Raw genomic sequence first — 18,214 nt, 5'->3', positions numbered from 1 at the left:
AAAGCCCTGTGGTCTTGGGCAAGTCAATTTCACTTCTCTGGGTCTCAGTTGCTTCTTCTTCTTCTTTTTTTTTTAATGACTAGGACCTGCCTTGTCCACTTTACAGGGCTATTTTTTTTTAATGCATTTTATTGAAATATAATTTATGTGCAGTGAAATACACAAAACTAAAGTGACATGGGTCAATGCACTTTTTTTTTTTTTTGCAGTGTTCCCTCCCCTCCCCTCCTACCCCCGGCAACCAGCAAAGAATGTTTCCCTCCATATATAAACCTTTCCTTAACCCTCCACAACAGCGAACTAATACTATATTTGTCCTTCTGTGATGGACTTAATTTCGCTCAGCATAATGTCCTCCAAGTTCATCCATATTATGCAGTGTTTTGCAGACTCTACATTATTCTTCAGTGCTGCATAGCATTCCATTGTGTGTATGTATCATAGTTTGGTCATCCACTCTTCCGCTATAAATCTTAGAGATAAGTCCCTTTCCAGATATGTAATTATCATCAAATATGAATTTGTTGCTGTCATTTTTGTTATGTGCTTTTTCATGGTGTCAATTTCTTTGTTCCATATAATTTTCTATGCTGAGCTCGTTTTATTGATGAATCATGTTATCACTTCCTTCATTGCTATTGTTTTAGTATTTGCTGAATGTTTACACTGGTCCTCTTTTTTGAGTGAAGGTTTATCATTCTTCCTTGACATTACCCTGTGATTCATAGATTTCTTCCCAAGTTTACAACAGTCCACTCTATCTTGTAGTTGTCTTGATTTCCCTACCATCTACAAGTTCTATAATGACACACTTTTTTTTTTGGCCTCTTTTTGGTTTGTAGTTGTCCTCATTTGTCAATTGATATCTCTGGTTCCCTGTTTACAATCTTGTAGGCTTCTTTACTTTGGATACTTCCATATCTGGGTTGGTTTCTGGGTTATATCATCATGTGTGTTAATGGTCAGTTGTTGTTGGCTGTTGTTGCTTCTCTGTCCAAAGGGCTCCCTTTAGCATCTCTTGTAAGGTTGGTCTGATTTTAACAAATTCCCTTAATTTCTGCTTATCTGGAAATGTCCTAATTTCACCATCAAATTCGAGGGACAATTTTGCTGGGCACATAATTCTTGATTGGGAATTTTTCTCTTTCAGGGTTTTATATATACCATCCCATTGTCTTCTTGCCTGCATGGTTTCTGGTGAGAAATCCGAGCTTAGTCTTATTGGTTGCCCCTTATAGGTAACTTTTGTTTTTCTCATGTTGCTCTCCTGATTCTTTCTTTGTCTTTGGTTTTGGTAAGTTTGATGATGATACATGTCTGGGTGATTTTCTTTTGGGGGTCTGTCCTGTTTGGGGTTCATTGGACATCCTGAATGGATATATTCTTACCTTTTATCATACCAGGAAAATTATCTACTAACAAATCTTTGACAGTTTTCTCTGTGGCTTTATTTGTCTCCTCCTGTTCTGGAATTCCAGTTACACATAGGTTATTCCTTTTGATTGTATCCCACATGAACCTTAGGCTTTCTTCATTTTGTTTTGATCTTTTTTCTGATTGATCCCTTTCCAAAGAAGTGTTCAGATATTTGTCTTCAGTCTCATTAATTCTGTCTTCCATTGATTCAGTTCTGCTCCTTTGCCCATTCAATATCTTATCTACTTCTGAAAATTCAGTATTAATCTGGATTTCTATCTGTAGATTTTGTATCATTTCTAATTTTTCATTTATTTTGTCATTTTGTTCTTGTATAGTCTTTCGAAATTGTTCTAGAGTTTTCTCTATATTTTCCTTGATCTGTCTCTCAATTCATTGAAGGTACCTAAATATAATTCTTTTGAATTCCTTATCAGGGAGTTTCAATGCTGCATCTTCCTCAGGGATGTGTTTTGGGTCTGTATCCTGGTCCCTTGTTTCTCCTGCTTTATCTTGCTTCTTTGTGTGGACCATGATGCTTTGTTGTCTCTGAGGCATTTTGAAGTTTTTGTGTTTATATTTAATTGGTGATTGTATGTTGGAGTGACTTGCCCATGATTTTCATTTTCTTTGTTTTGTTTGTATGTTACCTATGCAAGCAGAGTACTGTGCTCTATTCACTAGTTTGACAGCACTCATACACTCATCACCTGTCTCCTTTCCTGTTGTCAGCCTCTCGTATGTTCCTGCCGACCTTGGCAAACAGCCTATTCTTAGGTCCCTGGAATCCCAATGAGAGTGCTATCACTTTAAAATCCAAAATGGTTGCCACTTGTAAGATTCAAAATGACTGTGCCTTTGGTCACTTTAGATATCTAAAATGGCCACTCCTTGTAAACAATCAAAATGGCTGCGCCTTCTGGACAGCAGAAAGTCAACAGCTCAGGTTTTCTCCCTCCTTGCTGTTTCCCTTCCTAGTCATAGGCCACCAGTGCAGTCGTCCCTGCAGCCCTTGGTGACCAGGCCTGTCTTTAGGTCAATTCTCAGGTCCCAACACCATTTGGAAATATTCAGACTTTTGGTCTCGTCAGAGTAGCTGACAGTCCGCAGCTCCTACAGTCTCTGTACTCACTGTTTTCGTTCAGGTTCTTCCACTAATTGGTGCCTAATCCACTTCTGTATACTTCCTTTCAAAGCTCAGGGCTCCAGGATTATCTTCTGTATCTCTGTCAATTGGTTTTTCTTTTCTTTGTTGAAGAGGGTCTGTGTCGCTTGTCTGCCTATTCCTCCATCTTATCGGAAGTCCTTACAGGGCTATTGTGTGAAGATCAAATGAGATAATATGAGAAAACATTTGATAAACTATAAAATGCCCGTATGAATATGTAGTTTGAGGAGGTGATCAATATTTGAGGTGATGGCTTCCCAATCAAAGAATTACTATTTTTGACTTTCAGGTGGACCTTCATTTCATGAAAAAAATTCCCACTGGGGCAGAGGCCTCAAATGTCTTGGTTGGAGAGGTGGATACTCTGGACCGCCCTATCATTGCCTTTGTGAGGCTCTCTCCGGCTGTTCTTCTCTCAGGCCTGACAGAAGTGCCGATCCCAACAAGGTAAAGACAAAGACAACCATGTAGTTAGTACATTCTAACTAAAGTCTGGATTTAGGTGAACTTTATTGGGAGAAATCAGTTTGATACCAAAATTTCAGATTAATTTTGAGAATGCTGTATAAATGCAGGAAACTGGGGTATGTTTGATTAACCACCATACAGAAGAATTCTAAGATTCTTAAGGCTATGGACTTCATAGTACCTCCAGCTTTGGAAGTAGATAACCAAGGAGTAATAGAAGGGCATAGCAAGGGCCAAATTTGTTCTGATGGCAAGCCTAAGTCTTATTCTTCCAGTTTTATGGAGTTGCATCCCAGGGAAACGTCTCTGCGCAAAGGTATTGATGCAAGTGATCCAGAGTCCTATTAATTAGAGAGTATTCAGATGTTCAGAACACAATTTAGACTCCTCTATGGGGCTTAATCATTTCAATTTCTTTAGCTTTCTCCTCTCCCCATCATTTTCTTGTTAGAGCAATGAATGGGATTCAGATAACCTTGAATTTGCGCTACAATAAAAATTCCGTGTTTTGAAAAAACTGTCCTTTCTATAGCAAAGAAATGTGTCTATGGAAACCCTCAGAAATGTAACCACATTATTGAATGGAGTTATACCAACAGTTCCTCAGGCCCACAGTGAAGCTAGTAGGTCAAGGGAACTCTTTATATTCCATCATTAGTATGCTTCCATTTATTGAAGGTATAGTGACGATTTCTGTTTGATAGGGGAGAGAAATGTTCTGCTGTTTAGGGAAGAGTAAGATGTCATTTCTCTATATTAACTTACTTAATTTTTTCCTCTGTGTGTGTTGCCAGGTTTTTGTTTGTTTTGTTGGGTCCAGTAGGTAAAGGTCAGCAGTATCATGAAATTGGCAGATCTATGGCCACAATCATGACAGATGAGGTATGTCTCACTTCTGCTTTTCAATCATTCATCCTGTAAATAATTATTGAGTGTTTACTCTGTGTCAGACACTGTGCTAGGTGTTGGGAATAAAACAATTACAGTTGCAGTGGCTACTGGGAAGCAGGTCAGGGCATGTCCTGACAGCCTATTGTAGAGGGAGGTGACCAAGCCCTCTGGGGGATTTTTCTTCCTATGTCATTTCTCCCTTTTTGAGTAATCAAGGAGGCAGATAAATCTTTTTCTGGGAAAATGATTATTGCCAAGGAGGATATTTAGAATACATTAAGGCTGATTTAATTTTCTAGAGAGGATGGTTAATTAAATGCATCCAAGCTACTTACATGAGGAAACCTCATTGCTATTACACATGAGACCAGTTGTGTAGGAACCAGGTTATGACCCCTGAGCACTATAATGTGAATACCCTGACATATCCATACCAAGGCATCTAGACATTTTGGCTGCCCATGGTGCTGAACCTGTAATGCATATCTTGGTGAGAACTGCCCTGCTCATGTGAGCACAAAGCAGGGTTTTCAATGCATATGTCTCAGGAAGCAGAGGGAGATGAGGGCTGGGTTTTCTAAGCTCTTTTTGATTGGGAGGCTTCTTACGTAGAGGACTGTCATTAGTAATCCCATCCAGTATTTCCAACCATTACAATCAGGAAAATTTTCTGTGATCGTGCCTTTGGTTCCATTCTTTGAGGAGACAATAAAATAGCATAACTTTGGAGTCACATCTTACCTTCATTTATACTAACAGACGTATATTTAGTTCAATTTGACCTATCTCATCTCAGTTTCTTTTTTTAAAAAATTCCTTTTATCCATTTATACTTGTACTTGTCTAAGTGCTTGGTTTTCTGCATCTAAATCACTGTGACAGAGATAAAAATCAAGATATTGTATCCATCCTTCACCATTTCAGTTGATGGTTATTTTAAGTGAAGTTACTTTCAAGTTTCCTGAGGATTTTTTTCTTCTCTATAGATTTTTCATGATGTGGCATATAAGGCAAAAGAGAGAGATGACCTCCTGGCAGGAATTGATGAGTTCCTGGATCAGGTGACAGTGCTCCCTCCAGGGGAGTGGGATCCCTCTATTAGAATTGAGCCACCCAAAAATGTCCCTTCCCAGGTAATGTATATGCATCAGCCACTGGTCATTAACATCACTTATGAGTGGACAGCACAAAAACTTTGTGATGTATTCAAAATAAATGGAGACATGGCCCTCTATTTGGGCACCTAGAATGTAGGAACAATAATAAAAAGTGAATATGCTGTAATGTAGATTGTTTCAGGTGTGATGGGGGTAGTCAGGATTACATTAGTGTGAATTTAAAGCCAAATTTTGAAGCACTCATGGAATGGTAGACATTTTAGGAGGAGTACATCCTGTACAAAGCCATCAAATGAAAAGAACAAGTGGTATAGGGAGAGCAGAGGTCCTCGATAACTTTTTTTGACATTTTAAAATTGGTAAGGAAACTCCTACTCTGCAGTAGACACTAGACCAAGTACTTTACGTATGCTAATTTAATCTTCACAGCAACATCCCAAAAAAGTAACGTTGTTGTTGTTGTTGTTATGTGCCGTCGAGTCGGACCCGACTCATAGCGACCCCTCCTTGGGTTTCTGAGGCGGTATCACTACGGAAGTAGATTCCCCAACCTTCCTTCTAAGGAGTGGCTGGTGGGTTTGAACCTCCAGCCTTCTGGTTAGCAGTCAAGTGCCTTAGGTACTATGCTACCAGAGCTCTAATTAAGTAATAGTGTGCCTGTTTTTACAAATGAGGAATAAAATTTGAGGGGCAAAAAAACAACAACCAAAAAACCCTGTTTTCTAGGGCAAAGTTTTAAGGTAGAAAACCAAAACCAAACTCGCTGCCAATGAGTCGGTCTCAATTCATAGTGACCCCTCCTCAGGTTTCCAATGTATTCTACTGAAGTACATTGCTCAGTCTTCCTTCCAAGGAGTGGCTGGTGGGTTTGAACTGCCAGTCTTCTGGTAGCAGTCAAATAAATGCTTTAGGCACTAAAGTGAGATAAAAAAAAAACAAAAAACAAACAAAAACACACAGCTCATTGCCATCTCCAACTCATAGTGATCCTCTTTGGGTTTCCAAGGCTGTAAGGTAAGATTATATAGAGGCAAATTTGAAACTTGAACTTTAGGTCATATCTGATGTCAAAGCCCCCATTTATCCTATTTCTTGGGTAAGGCAGAGTGAGCAGTCAGATACTAATAGGAAAGTCAATAAACTTCTCCAAATCAGAAAATGTATTTACATGTTACAGAGAGACACTTGAACATTTTGGTCTGGTTTTGGCTTATGCCATTATCATGCCCCCCTGTCAGCAGGTAGGACAGAACAGATGGCTGCTTTACTGTTTTGTGGTCCTTTGTTAATAGGAGAAAAGGAAAATGCCTGGAGTTCCAAATGGAAACATTTGCCACATAGAACTGGAACCACATGGGGGCCACAGTGGGCCAGAACTTCAGCGCACTGGGCGGTAGGTTCTTAGTCTTTTCACAGCTGGTGTTGCTTTCTGGGCAGAAGTTGTATAAAGGAATGAGGGATCCTCTTGCGTTAGCCTTCTTTGTGGTGTTTTTATGGTGTGGACATGACTTCAAATAGAACTGACTATAACTGTTCTAAGTATATAAGATATTGTATTCATTCATTCAGGTTTCTCAAACAACCTACCGTGTTTCATCTCACCTCCAGTCCTTCCCATATTTGTTCCCTCAGATTTGAACACTATCTGCCTTCCTCATCTCCTGTCTAATCCCTACTTATCCTTCGTCTCAGCTTAGGTGCCATTTCCTTTCAGCTCCTTCCAAGACTCTATATAGATGAGGTTAGGTGTTCTTGGTATGTGATGTCACAACATCGAGTTACCCCTATTACAGCCCTTATCACACTTTATGATTATTGCTTGATTCTTTCCTACTAGACTGCTTCATATGGGAAGGGACCCCATCTGTCTCATTCACCATTATATTCCCAGCATCTGGAGTAGGTACTCAATTAATATCTGATGAATGAATGAATACTTTTAGTGTGATGCCTGTTTTGTAGCATGGAATGGACAAATGATAAGTAATCATTCTGGGTTAAGAAACTTCTTTAGAGTAGGAAGATAAGTACTATCTTAGAAGTGAGTGCGTCTCAGAATAGGAAATACACTCTTCTAGGGTAAGATTTTAAAGACAAATGTCCAAGATTTTAAAGATAGAGGTAATAGGTAACAGAAGCAGGTCCCCAGACTAGGAGGTTTTATTCCCAGGTAGAAGAGTGGTAAAAGAGGATGATATTGTCAATTGGTTGGCATCCAGATGTGTCTCCAGATCCTGGGAAAAGGTTGAGAGTATGGTTCTGGCTAATTGTGCTTGTGTCTGAGAAGGATATTCTGGGTGGAGATTCTCAGGACAGGACTCAGTCTGGAGAGCAACATAATGTCCTCCACTCCCTTGCTTTATTATTCCTTATTTACCCTCTATTGTTCCTTATTCTTTTATCCTCAGTACTTCACTCAAGAGAAATGCAGGGTTTTTTTTTCCCCCACTGTGGAAAGTGTCCTTTCTTCCCCCTGACTCTTAGAAATTCAGGGAGAAGCCAGGAGAGGATATAGAGTAGCAAGAGAGAATGCAACTTAACTAGCAGAGTCCTGCTGTGCACAGCTGTATTCTGGTTGAAGGACTGTACTTGAGTGTTGGAAAAGATATGTAGGTCCTGGAGAGAGGAAAGCAGGAACTCCTGGTAGGAGAAGGGTCACTGAAGAGAAGGTCACTGAAGAGAAGGAACAACTCCAAGAGTGAGTTCAACATTTTCTTTGAAGCTGGGAGAGGTCTGAACGAGGTGGTGGTTGTTGTTATGTGCCATCATAGCGACCCCTCCTTGGGTTTCCAAGGCAGTATCACTGCAGAAGTAGATTGCCCAACCTTTGGAGGAGTGGCTGCAGCCTTCTGGTTACCAGTCTAGTGCCTTAGGCACTACGCTACCAGAGCTCCCCTAGGTGGAGAGGCCTGGTATTGGGAGACAGTTCCAGGGAAGCACTTCTCTTTAGAATAGGTTGCAGGGTAGAGGAGATTGTGATTTTTTGGGAAGACTATTGAGTATGGATTTAATAGTATTTTTTAATGAACTCAAAAACTCACTGCCGTAGAGTTGAATGTGACTTATAGCAACCCCTCCTTGGGTTTCTGAGGCTGTATCACTACGGAAGTATATTGCCTAATCTTCCTTCCAAGGAGCGGCTGGTGGATTTGAACTGCCAGCCCTCTGGTTAGTAGTCAAATGCCTTAGGTGCTACGCCACCAGAACTCCTTTTTTTGTTGTTGTTAGGATTTATCTTTTGGGTATAAAGGGTGTTCACACCCCAGGACTTAGAGTTTGAAAGTTGTGGAGTTGAGGGCAAAAGAATTTCCCTCAAACATATCCATACAGAGGTGAGATTTCAGATTTATTTTGGTGCCAAAGAGAGAATATATTAGAGTAGATAAGGGAAGCAAGTCCCCAGACTAGGTGGTTTTATGAGTAGATCACTTATAATCAATTCTACGTAGGGTGTAGGAGACCATTGGACTGGATCCCAATAGTTCTCAAAACCAAACTCACTGCCATGGAGTTGATTCCGACTCATAGTGACCCCTTTTGGGTTTCCGAAGTAGTAAATCTTTACGGAAGTAGATTGTCCAGTCTTCCTTCTATGGAGTACCTGGTGGCTTTGAATCACCAATCTTCTGGTTAGCAGTCAAATGCCTTAGGCACTACACCACCAGAGCTCCTTCCCAATAGTTCTAGAATCTCAGAAATGGTTACTGAAGTCCCTAAAGAAATCTCTTATATCATGACCATCACATGCCTAATCACAAACCCTAAGTACCTTTATTTGCAATTCAAATGGACTTTGAGGACTCTTTCTCATAATGTATCAGGAACTTTGGCAATTGGCAGAGCTGAAAGGAAAGATTATCTGGGGCCAGAGTCTAGTTCTGCTCAGTGTGGGAGATACTTTGAGCTCCTAAATTTTTTTCAGAGCCCTTAGTAAAGGACCTTAAGAGACATGGCTTCCCTCCCAATATAGTTTTTTAGGTCTGATGGCCTAATATCTGCATCAGGTATCATATTTCCATGCCAACTGTGGTTCCTTTCTCAACTTCAAAATATGTGAGGTGTCATTGTAAACCTTCCCATAAGTGGACATCCTAGAAGTTTCTGGGTCTTCCTGGACCGCACAGACAAAAACTACATTAGCCTGGGTTTTATAATTCTTCAAACCATTAGTTGCATTTCTTGGAGGTGGAAAACCTGCTTTATGCATATCATGTTGCCCAACAGTGGAACAAAACTTAGAAACTTGGGAGGTGTTTCCTTATTGGATAGAGAGGCATTCAGAGATGAAGTAGAGTAGATTCTAGGAAGGTGAGAAAGGAGACAAAGTTGAAAACAGTACTCTGAGTTCTGTATTATCTGACCGTCTAAGTCAGGGCTAGGACAAAAGGGGGTTTTCTAGGTTAGATTTGTGTCCCTTATTGGTGATGCTACTTTTTAGGAAGGATTAATGATAAAAAGAATAAGGAGCTATTATCTCGATGATCCCCCACACTTTAAACAGGTGTCTTCCAAAGCACACCAGACAAATGGATGGCTATCCTGTCCCTAAAGCCTTCCAGAGAAGGGTGCCCTAAATCAGTGCTCAAGAGCCTAGTGACCCTCTACATTGGTAAGTCCTTTCTTGCATCAAGTGTAAATTTTTATCCCTGTGTGCCTCCTGCCCCCCCAAATTTTAACAGAGGGCAGTGTTGAAAGGCAAAGGAAATCTCAAATATGAAAAAAAACCAAAAAAAACCCTGCCTGATTAATATCTGTGGTAGACATGTGATTATGACTTGATTTTATGCATGAATGAGGTGTGAGGCTGACTCCATAAACAGTATTCAGAAATTATTTTATTAATTTATATTGTATCATTGAAATAAGCCTCAGATCTTTATTCCTTCCCTTTAATCAGACAGATGTCCTCTTTTCTATGGCTTCTCCTAAATCACTTTCATAGAAATATTTTGCTCACACATACTTCTCTCAGAAGGTGTCTTGTACATCCAGAGGCTGACCAATCATTCCAGCATCTTCAGTTACCTCAGGGGCATAGAGTGAGGTGTGAACTCATTATTGCAGAAAGAGATTCTTTGCCCAGAATAAAGCCCTTTAGAGAAAGGCTATTGGTGGATACAAGGTGATATTAACATGATAATAAGATGGTATGTTGACTAAGAACCCAGAAACACTTGAATCTTGCCCTAGACTAATCTCTGCAGCCTGCAAGGCCCTTTATGGAATATTTACTCAGAGGACAAAGAAAAACAAAGTGATACTTTATTACTAACTGGAGCCTTGACTCCAAACCCTGAGGCAGAACTCAGGCAGATCTGGGATAGCTGTGGATAGCTCCTTTTTCTAAACTGGGATTGCCAGATGGAGTAAAACTAAAGCAGGCCAGTGGCTGGCTTTGTTTCTCTTCCCTAAATCAGATTGTGGTTGTTACCGCTTTAAACTGACGAAAAGTGAATCCCAATTACACCCATCAACACCAGAGGAAAAGTGAGTAATAAAGACCACTGTCTGCCCTGTATCCACCTGCATACCCGTTGTACCCTGCTAGATAAGGGAGAGCATTTGAATGGAGGAAAGCTGGCTGGTTCTTCTCTCCTGAGTTAACAGGTCCCAGACCTCATAGGTACCTCCAGGTTCCTTGTTGTTGTTGTTTTTGTTGTTGTTATATGCCGTCGAGTCGGACCTGACTCATAGCAACCCCTCTTTGGGTTTCCGAGGCAGTATCACTAGTTGGGCAATCTACTTCCGTAGTGATACTCCCTTGGCAAGCCAAGGAGGGGTCACTATGAGTCGGGTCTGACTCGACGGCACATAACAACAACATCACTACAGGAGTAGATTGCCCAACCTTCCTTCCGAGGAGTGGCTAGTGGGTTTGAACCACCAGTCTTCTGGTTAGCAGTCAAATGCCTTAGGTGCTATGCTACCAGAGCTCCTTCCAGGCTCCTAAGCAAAGAGAAATAACTGGCTGTGCCTTTTTCTATGGAAGTAGTTTTCTTTTCTTTTCTTTCATTCATTCTTTTTAGCTTTTTATCATAGAAAATTTCAAATATTAAAACAAGAGAATAGTATAATAAACTTCCCTGCTCTCATCAAGTTATTAGTATTTTGCCAATCTTGTTTCATTTATTTTATTTTTATGTTTCCTAGATTATTTTTAAACCAATCACTGCCATCGTGTCATTTTACCTGTAAATACTTGAGTATGTATCTCTATTTGATAAGACCATTTTAAAAAACAGCTATCATGCAATTAACAAATGTTAACAAAATTAGCAATAATTCTTTAAATCATCAAATGCTCAGTCCATATTAAGCTCTTCATGGTTGTCTTAGTAACATCTTTTTGGAGTTCATTTGTTCAACATAGGATCCAGTCAAGGTTTGCATTTGGTTATTTCCCTGTCTTAGTTCTCAACAGTGCTGCTATAACAGAAATACCACAAATGGATGGCTTTAACAAACAGAAAATTATTCTCTCACAGTTTATGAGGCTAGAAGTCCAAATTCAGGGCATCAACTCTAGGTAAAGGCTCTCCCTGTTGGTTCTGGGGTAAGGTCCTTGTCTCCTTTCAATATCTGTGGGCCCGGCATTCCTTGGAGATCTCCATCTATCTCGGCATCAATCATCTCCCGAGTCTAGGAGGTTCTTAGTACAGAGACCCCAGGTCCAAAGGACATGCTCCACTCTCAGCTCTTCTTTCTTGGTGGTACTGAGATCCCTCATTCTCTGCTTGCTTCTCTCTCCTTTAATCTCTTGTAAAATAAATGGTGATGGAGGTCACACCCCAGGGAAACTCACCTTAGATCAGTTGTAATCCCTTTACAACAGATTGGCTGATCATATCAGATCACATCATGGGGGATGTTTATATTGTCACATAACTGCCAAACCATTGAGAATCATGATTCAGTCAAGTTGACACATATTTTGTGGGACACAATCCAATCCATGACAGTCCCCATTCTGTAACTGCCCTCCCTTCTTTTTCTCCCAGCCATTGATTTGTAGAAGAGACCAGATCATTTGTCCCGTTGAATGCTGAGTTGCTCTTTCTTCACTCTGACCTCACCTGAAAACTTTTACTCTGGTAACGTTATTTCACTCTTAGCAAAAGTGACCCAATTTGGGAGGACTACTCCTTCTCTTTGGTGTGGGATATCTTGCTCTAGATCTCTGTCATCCTTGGGAAATAGAGAGGAGTCCAAAGTCCTGCCATCAAGTTCTGTTGATCTACCTCCTGAATAGCACTTGAATCCATTCACTCATTTGTCATCCCCAATCCACTGCCTTCTGTCTTGCCCCATGCTCCATTCATCATGCTGCCACCAGAGCGGTCCTTCCAGAATACGTGGTCAATTATGTCTCTCCCATGTTTACAATCTCTCAATGACTTGACATGCTGTTGTTGTTGTTGTTGTTATTTGCCGTCGAGTCGGCCCCGACTCATAGCGACCCCTCCTTGGGTTTCCGAGGCAGTATCGCTACGGAAGTAGGATTGCCCAACCTTCCTACTAGAATAAAATAAAAGAATTCCTTACAACAGCTCACAAGGCCCTTCATGACTCAGCTTCTCCAGCTTTGTCTATTGATATTTTCCCCTCACACAATAATATCCAACCATATTAATCTTCTTTTAGCACCTTGAACCTGCCATGCACTCTCACCTCTAGGGGTCACCTATGCTAGCTAACTCTGCCTCATCTAGCTAACTCCTGATACATCCTCAAGACTCTGCTGAAATGCCCCTCTGTTACTGTAGCACCCTCACAACACTGCCTGCCTCTTGCACTAGACTGTTGGTCCTGGAGAACAAGGGCTGTGTCTGTCTTGTTCACTGCTGCATCTCCAATACTTGGCACATTGCCTGGCATGAAGTACCTGCTAATAATACTTGTCAACTGCATGAATGAGTTACTATGCTAATTTCTTAAGAGTAAGGTAGGAAAGTGCATGTCATAGGGCTTTTTATTTCTGAAACATATAATAAAACTAACAATTTTAATACCTTGGATTGGATTTGCGTATGTTCTCCTAACAGTTGAGAATTTGAAATTTGAAGCTAATACTTACTTTCATGTTAATTTTTTTGAACTTTTTACTAAATGGGTAAAATGTATACCCAAATTAATTTTTTTTTATGCTTAGGATAATCATTCAAATTTACTGTAAGTCATGTTCTTGGTTGCAAATATAATTTGTATTGAGTGCAGAGACATCTCCTGTACTTGGGGCCAAATTAAAGCCAAAGTGTTAACTCAGTACAGAGCACATTTTCAAATATGTGTTGTTCATATGCGTTTGTGGAAGAGGGACAGCGTTAGAGGCCTGTCTGCCGTGTCTCCGCAGGCTTTTTGGGGGCTTGGTGCTGGACATCAAGCGGAAGGCCCCCTGGTACTGGAGCGACTACCGGGATGCACTCAGCTTGCAGTGTTTGGCCTCCTTTCTGTTCCTGTACTGTGCCTGCATGTCACCTGTCATCACCTTTGGGGGATTGCTCGGAGAAGCCACTGAGGGACGCATTGTAAGAGATTTTAACCACTTCTAATGATTCCACACAAGACTTAAAATATTGTGGTGGCAGCCAAGCCCACTGAAGGAAAAATTCCCAGTGCTAGGACTAAGGAGATTGGATTCTTTCTACTGAATTACCATAGTCTTTCAACTTCTTATCAATCAGCAACATAGTTCTCCCTGTAGAACAGACTCTCTTCTGCTTGAATATCAATTTCAGTAGCTGATTGTACAGTAGAATTTCCTGTTACCCCAAGGATTAAAAATGGATATATTGATGTTATTTGAAAATACAATTTAAAGTGACTCTGTATGACAGCTTATAATGTGAGGAGTATCATTGTGGTTTTTGTATATTTTTGAATTGAGTAAAAAATATACTGAATTGAGTCAGTGCAGAACAGAACTTAGTTGAGGAATCATATGTGGATGGATTTGGGCATCTGAATTATTAAAGTGGTATCTGTTTACAGGAGTATTAGATGGTGTGTACACATCACTCTTGCTAAGATGAAATACTAGCAAATGATCAAGACACACATGAAAGCTAAGTCAGGAATGTACATAAACCAATATTACTCTTTACTGATGGACTAAGGACTCAGTGATTTTTTTTTTTTTTTTTTTTAAACTTTTCAGAGTGCAATTGAATCCTTGTTTGGAGCCTCCATGACTGGGATTGCCTATTCCTTGTTTGCAGGACAAGCTCTCACCATCTTGGGAAGCACTGGGCCAGTGCTTGTGTTTGAAAAGATTTTGTTCAAATTCTGCAAGTAAGATACATTTGTTTTTCTGAAAACTCTTAAGTGGATATGGTTAATGTGCTGCCAGGGTTGAATGCCAAGATCCCCAATGAGTATAAACAGGCAAAAATCACTCTAGATTGTGAAAAACCTGAAGGAAGAATGTCATTGGGACTCTTATCCAGCCTCCAGATAGCCCATACCTGAAAGCAGATCTCCTATGCTTAAAGACTTTGTAAATATCCCTCAGCTATTATTGAAGTCTTAAAAATATTTTATATTTAAAAGACTTTCCTTAGCTAACTCAAACTCTTTCATGTTCATTTCAAGTCCATTTTAATTTGGCCTAATATCTCCCGCAAGGAGCTCTGGTGGCATGGTACCTAAGGCACTTGACCGTTAATCAGAAGATTGGTGGTTCAAATCCACCAGCCACTCCACAGAAGGAAGATTGGGCAATCTTCTTCTGTAAAGATTTACTGCCTCAGAAACCCAAAGGGGGTCTCTGTGAGTCAGTATCGACTCGATGGCAGTGAGTTTGTTTTTTTTTAAACTCTCCCCACCCATCTTCTAGTTGAACACAGTGGTAGGGACTCAGCAATATCTTAATTTTTTGTAAGATCTTATACTCATTTTCTATTAGAAATAGGAGCACGTGGAAGAAAGACCAGATCTCTTTATTAATGCAAGAATAAGATCTTAATTAGGCAGTAATAGTGGAAATGTTATATATGGGAACATTTCTTCCTTCTATGCTTTCCATGTCTTTGCTAAGGCAAATGCCACCAACAAAGTAAATCTTTGTCACAGCTGCCCCAGGGCAGCACTTAGGAGTGAAATGCAGTCAGAATTAGTGATAAACTGGGGTGTAATGCTGGTATGGATAATATGAGATGAAGTAACACATTTTTGACCTTTTGTCTCTTAATCCCATCTATCTATACTTTTTGATGAACTTTGGTTTTGTTTCAGAGACTACGCTCTTTCATACCTCTCCCTGCGAGCTTGTATTGGACTATGGACCGCTTTCCTGTGTATTGTCCTTGTAGCAACTGATGCAAGTTCCCTTGTCTGCTACATTACCCGCTTCACTGAAGAAGCATTTGCCTCCCTGATTTGCATTATTTTCATCTATGAAGCAATAGAAAAGCTAATTCACCTGGCAGAGACCTACCCCATCCACATGCACAGCCAGCTGGACCATCTTAGCCTCTATTAGTAAGTGTGCTTTATGTTTCTCTCTCTCTCTCTCTTTTTTAAATAAGCAAAGGATCTGAGTTTAATGGTCAATATAGTGTTCCAGGCAGTGCTTATAGCCTCTGTTGAGGATTTTGACTCTCTGAGAAATAGAGCTCAGATATGGATGAGGAGACTTGGAAGTCTGGCAGAGGAGAATAATCAAAAATGATGAGGAGGAACATAAACTAAAACCTAGACTAGTGAAACCTAGAGGGGACTCAAGAAATGCTTTCCAGAGCATGTCTTAGTTCCAGGAATTAAAACAAAAATAGGCTCCAGATGTAACAGGGAGAAATTGAGTTAGTTTTTGGGAAGAACTTCTCTGTTGCAAGTACTTGTAAGACCCTGGACCATGTTCTCATGTAAGCGAGAAGATTCTTTTTCTGTAAGTGTGTACTATATAGGCAATTTTTAGGAATCATTAGGTAAAGTTATATTGATAATTCTTTGCAGATCCATGGGTCTCGTACTCTATCATGAAAGTCTAGAAACTTATATACTTATCTACATTTCAATTCAAGAGATTGTGTTTTTTTCATGTGTTCAGCATAGTTTGGAACAGCTGAAAAGGATCAGCTATGTTTTTAACCTTCTAGAAGAGTCTGGTGCTATAAATCATTTCTCCTCTAGAGCAGTATTCTCCAAGTTATGACTAAAAGTCCTCTTCCCTCAGCTCTGCACATCAAGTTCCCTCCCTTATGGTTGTACAGTTCTGATGTGGAGGATATGGGTGGAAAATGAGTAATTTCAATCTGAAATGCCTAAAAAGAGAGGACACATGCCCTGAAGGCATCTGTCAGTCACAAATATACTGTTATCTGTTCTAGTTATTCATTCATTAATCTTTTTAAAATCAGAATTTATAGAAAAATTACTAGAATTTAAAAAATTATTTTACTCCAAAAGAAAAACCATTAAGGAGCATAATCTTCAAAGCCTAGTGCATTGCTAATCAACATTGGAGTCCTGATTCCTATAAAGTTAATTCTTTGATTTCTTTTCATCATTCATTTAACAAATAGTTACTATGTGCCAAACACTGTATTAGATTCTGGAAACATAGCGGTGAGCATGACAGACAACGAATCTACCCTTTGAGACTTATATTTTAGTGGAAGAAAGGAGATAGAAGTGACTAACCCTGGATTGAATAGACTTTGGGTATGGATAAACTACTATAATTCTTTGTTAATAAATCTCAAAATGGTATTTCTCATAGTTACATTTCACGTTGGTTCATATGATGCTGGTTTAAGCAAGATCCCCCATCATAATAAACATAAACATAAATGATTTTATTTTAATATATGTGGAATTGATTCCTTAAATCTGAAATGTAGGACTTTAAAGCTTTTCCTATTACTTTTACTTTTGTTGGTTTTCTCCAATTTTCTAACTTGTTGAGAACTTTTTGAATTTTAATATTGTTGTCCTACTAAGAACATATGAGGTAAATCTTTACAGAGGTGAAGATTGCCCAGTCTTCTGTCTGCAGAGTGGCTCGTAGGTTTGAACTGCCAACCTTCTGGTTAGCAGTCAGATGCCTTAGGCACTATGCCACCACAGCTCCCATTAAATTCATAGATGAAACAAAGTTGGCAGGGATGGCTGTGTCATTTGATCAGTTCAAACTAGGATTAGGAGGCAACATGGTGGTCAGTGGGACTAAAGGAGCAAGTGTGGTCAGGATGAGGAGTCCTAGAGAAGCTAACATAGCTATCAGGTCTGGGTCCAGCACAAGCAGGCAGGAAATGGCCAAGGTAGTGAGTTGAGGTATTGCAGCAGACAATGCCATGTCAAAAAGAGTTTGTCATAATTCCAGGAGACTCCAGTTTTCAGGGCAGAAACATGACAGAGGTTATAGCTCAAGACTCAAGCTATTGAGTCTTGGAGGAAGCTGTTGAGAACTGAGTTGAGGTCAGGTCCTCCTTGCTACGCTGATTGGTTTTCATGAGAAAGAGACTAAGCAAGGGGCCCAACTGGGGATCATTCTGGGCACGTCAGATGCCAAGCTTGGTTGTCAGCATAATTTAATCTTTTATCTTTAGTAATGACACTGAAAAAATTAGAATGTAGTAGGACCTATGGTGTAGTGCCTAAGGCACTTGACTGCTAACCAGAAGGCTGGCAGTTCAAACCCACCAGCCACTCCTCGGAATGCAGGTTGAACAATCTACTTCTGTAGTGATACTACCTCAGAAACCCAAAGGGGGGGTCGTTATGAGTCAGATCTGACTTGACAGCAGTGAGTTTGGTGGTTAGTTTTTTTTTTTTTTTTGAGGACCTATAGATGGACCTCAACCAATAGCAACAACCTCAGAGGTCTGAAGTGGGCAAAGGCAGGAGAAACAACTCAGGTTCTGACGGAGTCTTTAGCCCAGTCATGGACAAAATCATTTGATATTTGGTTACATTTTTCAGGAATGTTTCTTCTCTTCTCCTCAGTTGCAGGTGTACTATCCCTGAGAATCCAAACAATCACACTCTACAGTTCTGGAAGGACCATGATATCATGGCAACGCAAATCAACTGGGCTAACCTGACTGTTAGTGTAAGTTTGGGAGTTGCCAGATGCCCTAGCATGGTGACCATCAGTTTTAAGAAGAACTTCAAGGTGAAAGTGGGATAGTCCTTTAGCAAGCTCTGGTGTTTTCAG

General features: G+C 40.1%; 1 protein-coding gene across 1 annotated transcript in view; it reads left to right on the top strand.

Moving 5' to 3' along the window:
• SLC4A8 (solute carrier family 4 member 8) overlaps positions 1-18,214 on the top strand; it is a 69,103-nt gene that overhangs the window by 13,482 nt on the left and 37,407 nt on the right. The window contains exons 7-14 of the mRNA XM_007958158.2: positions 2,874-3,031; positions 3,847-3,934; positions 4,930-5,076; positions 6,354-6,454; positions 13,412-13,586; positions 14,216-14,349; positions 15,292-15,537; positions 18,004-18,109. Of these exons, the coding sequence (XP_007956349.2) occupies positions 2,874-3,031; positions 3,847-3,934; positions 4,930-5,076; positions 6,354-6,454; positions 13,412-13,586; positions 14,216-14,349; positions 15,292-15,537; positions 18,004-18,109 (1,155 nt within the window). The remainder of the gene's footprint in view (positions 1-2,873; positions 3,032-3,846; positions 3,935-4,929; positions 5,077-6,353; positions 6,455-13,411; positions 13,587-14,215; positions 14,350-15,291; positions 15,538-18,003; positions 18,110-18,214) is intronic.

Source organism: Orycteropus afer, unplaced genomic scaffold (assembly GCF_000298275.1).
Source record: "Orycteropus afer afer isolate SDZICR_OR568_19922 unplaced genomic scaffold, OryAfe1.0 scaffold00859, whole genome shotgun sequence".
NCBI lineage: Eukaryota > Metazoa > Chordata > Mammalia > Tubulidentata > Orycteropodidae > Orycteropus > Orycteropus afer.
Note: the sequence above shows the minus strand (reverse complement) of the source record. Positions and strands in the feature narration are given on the sequence as shown.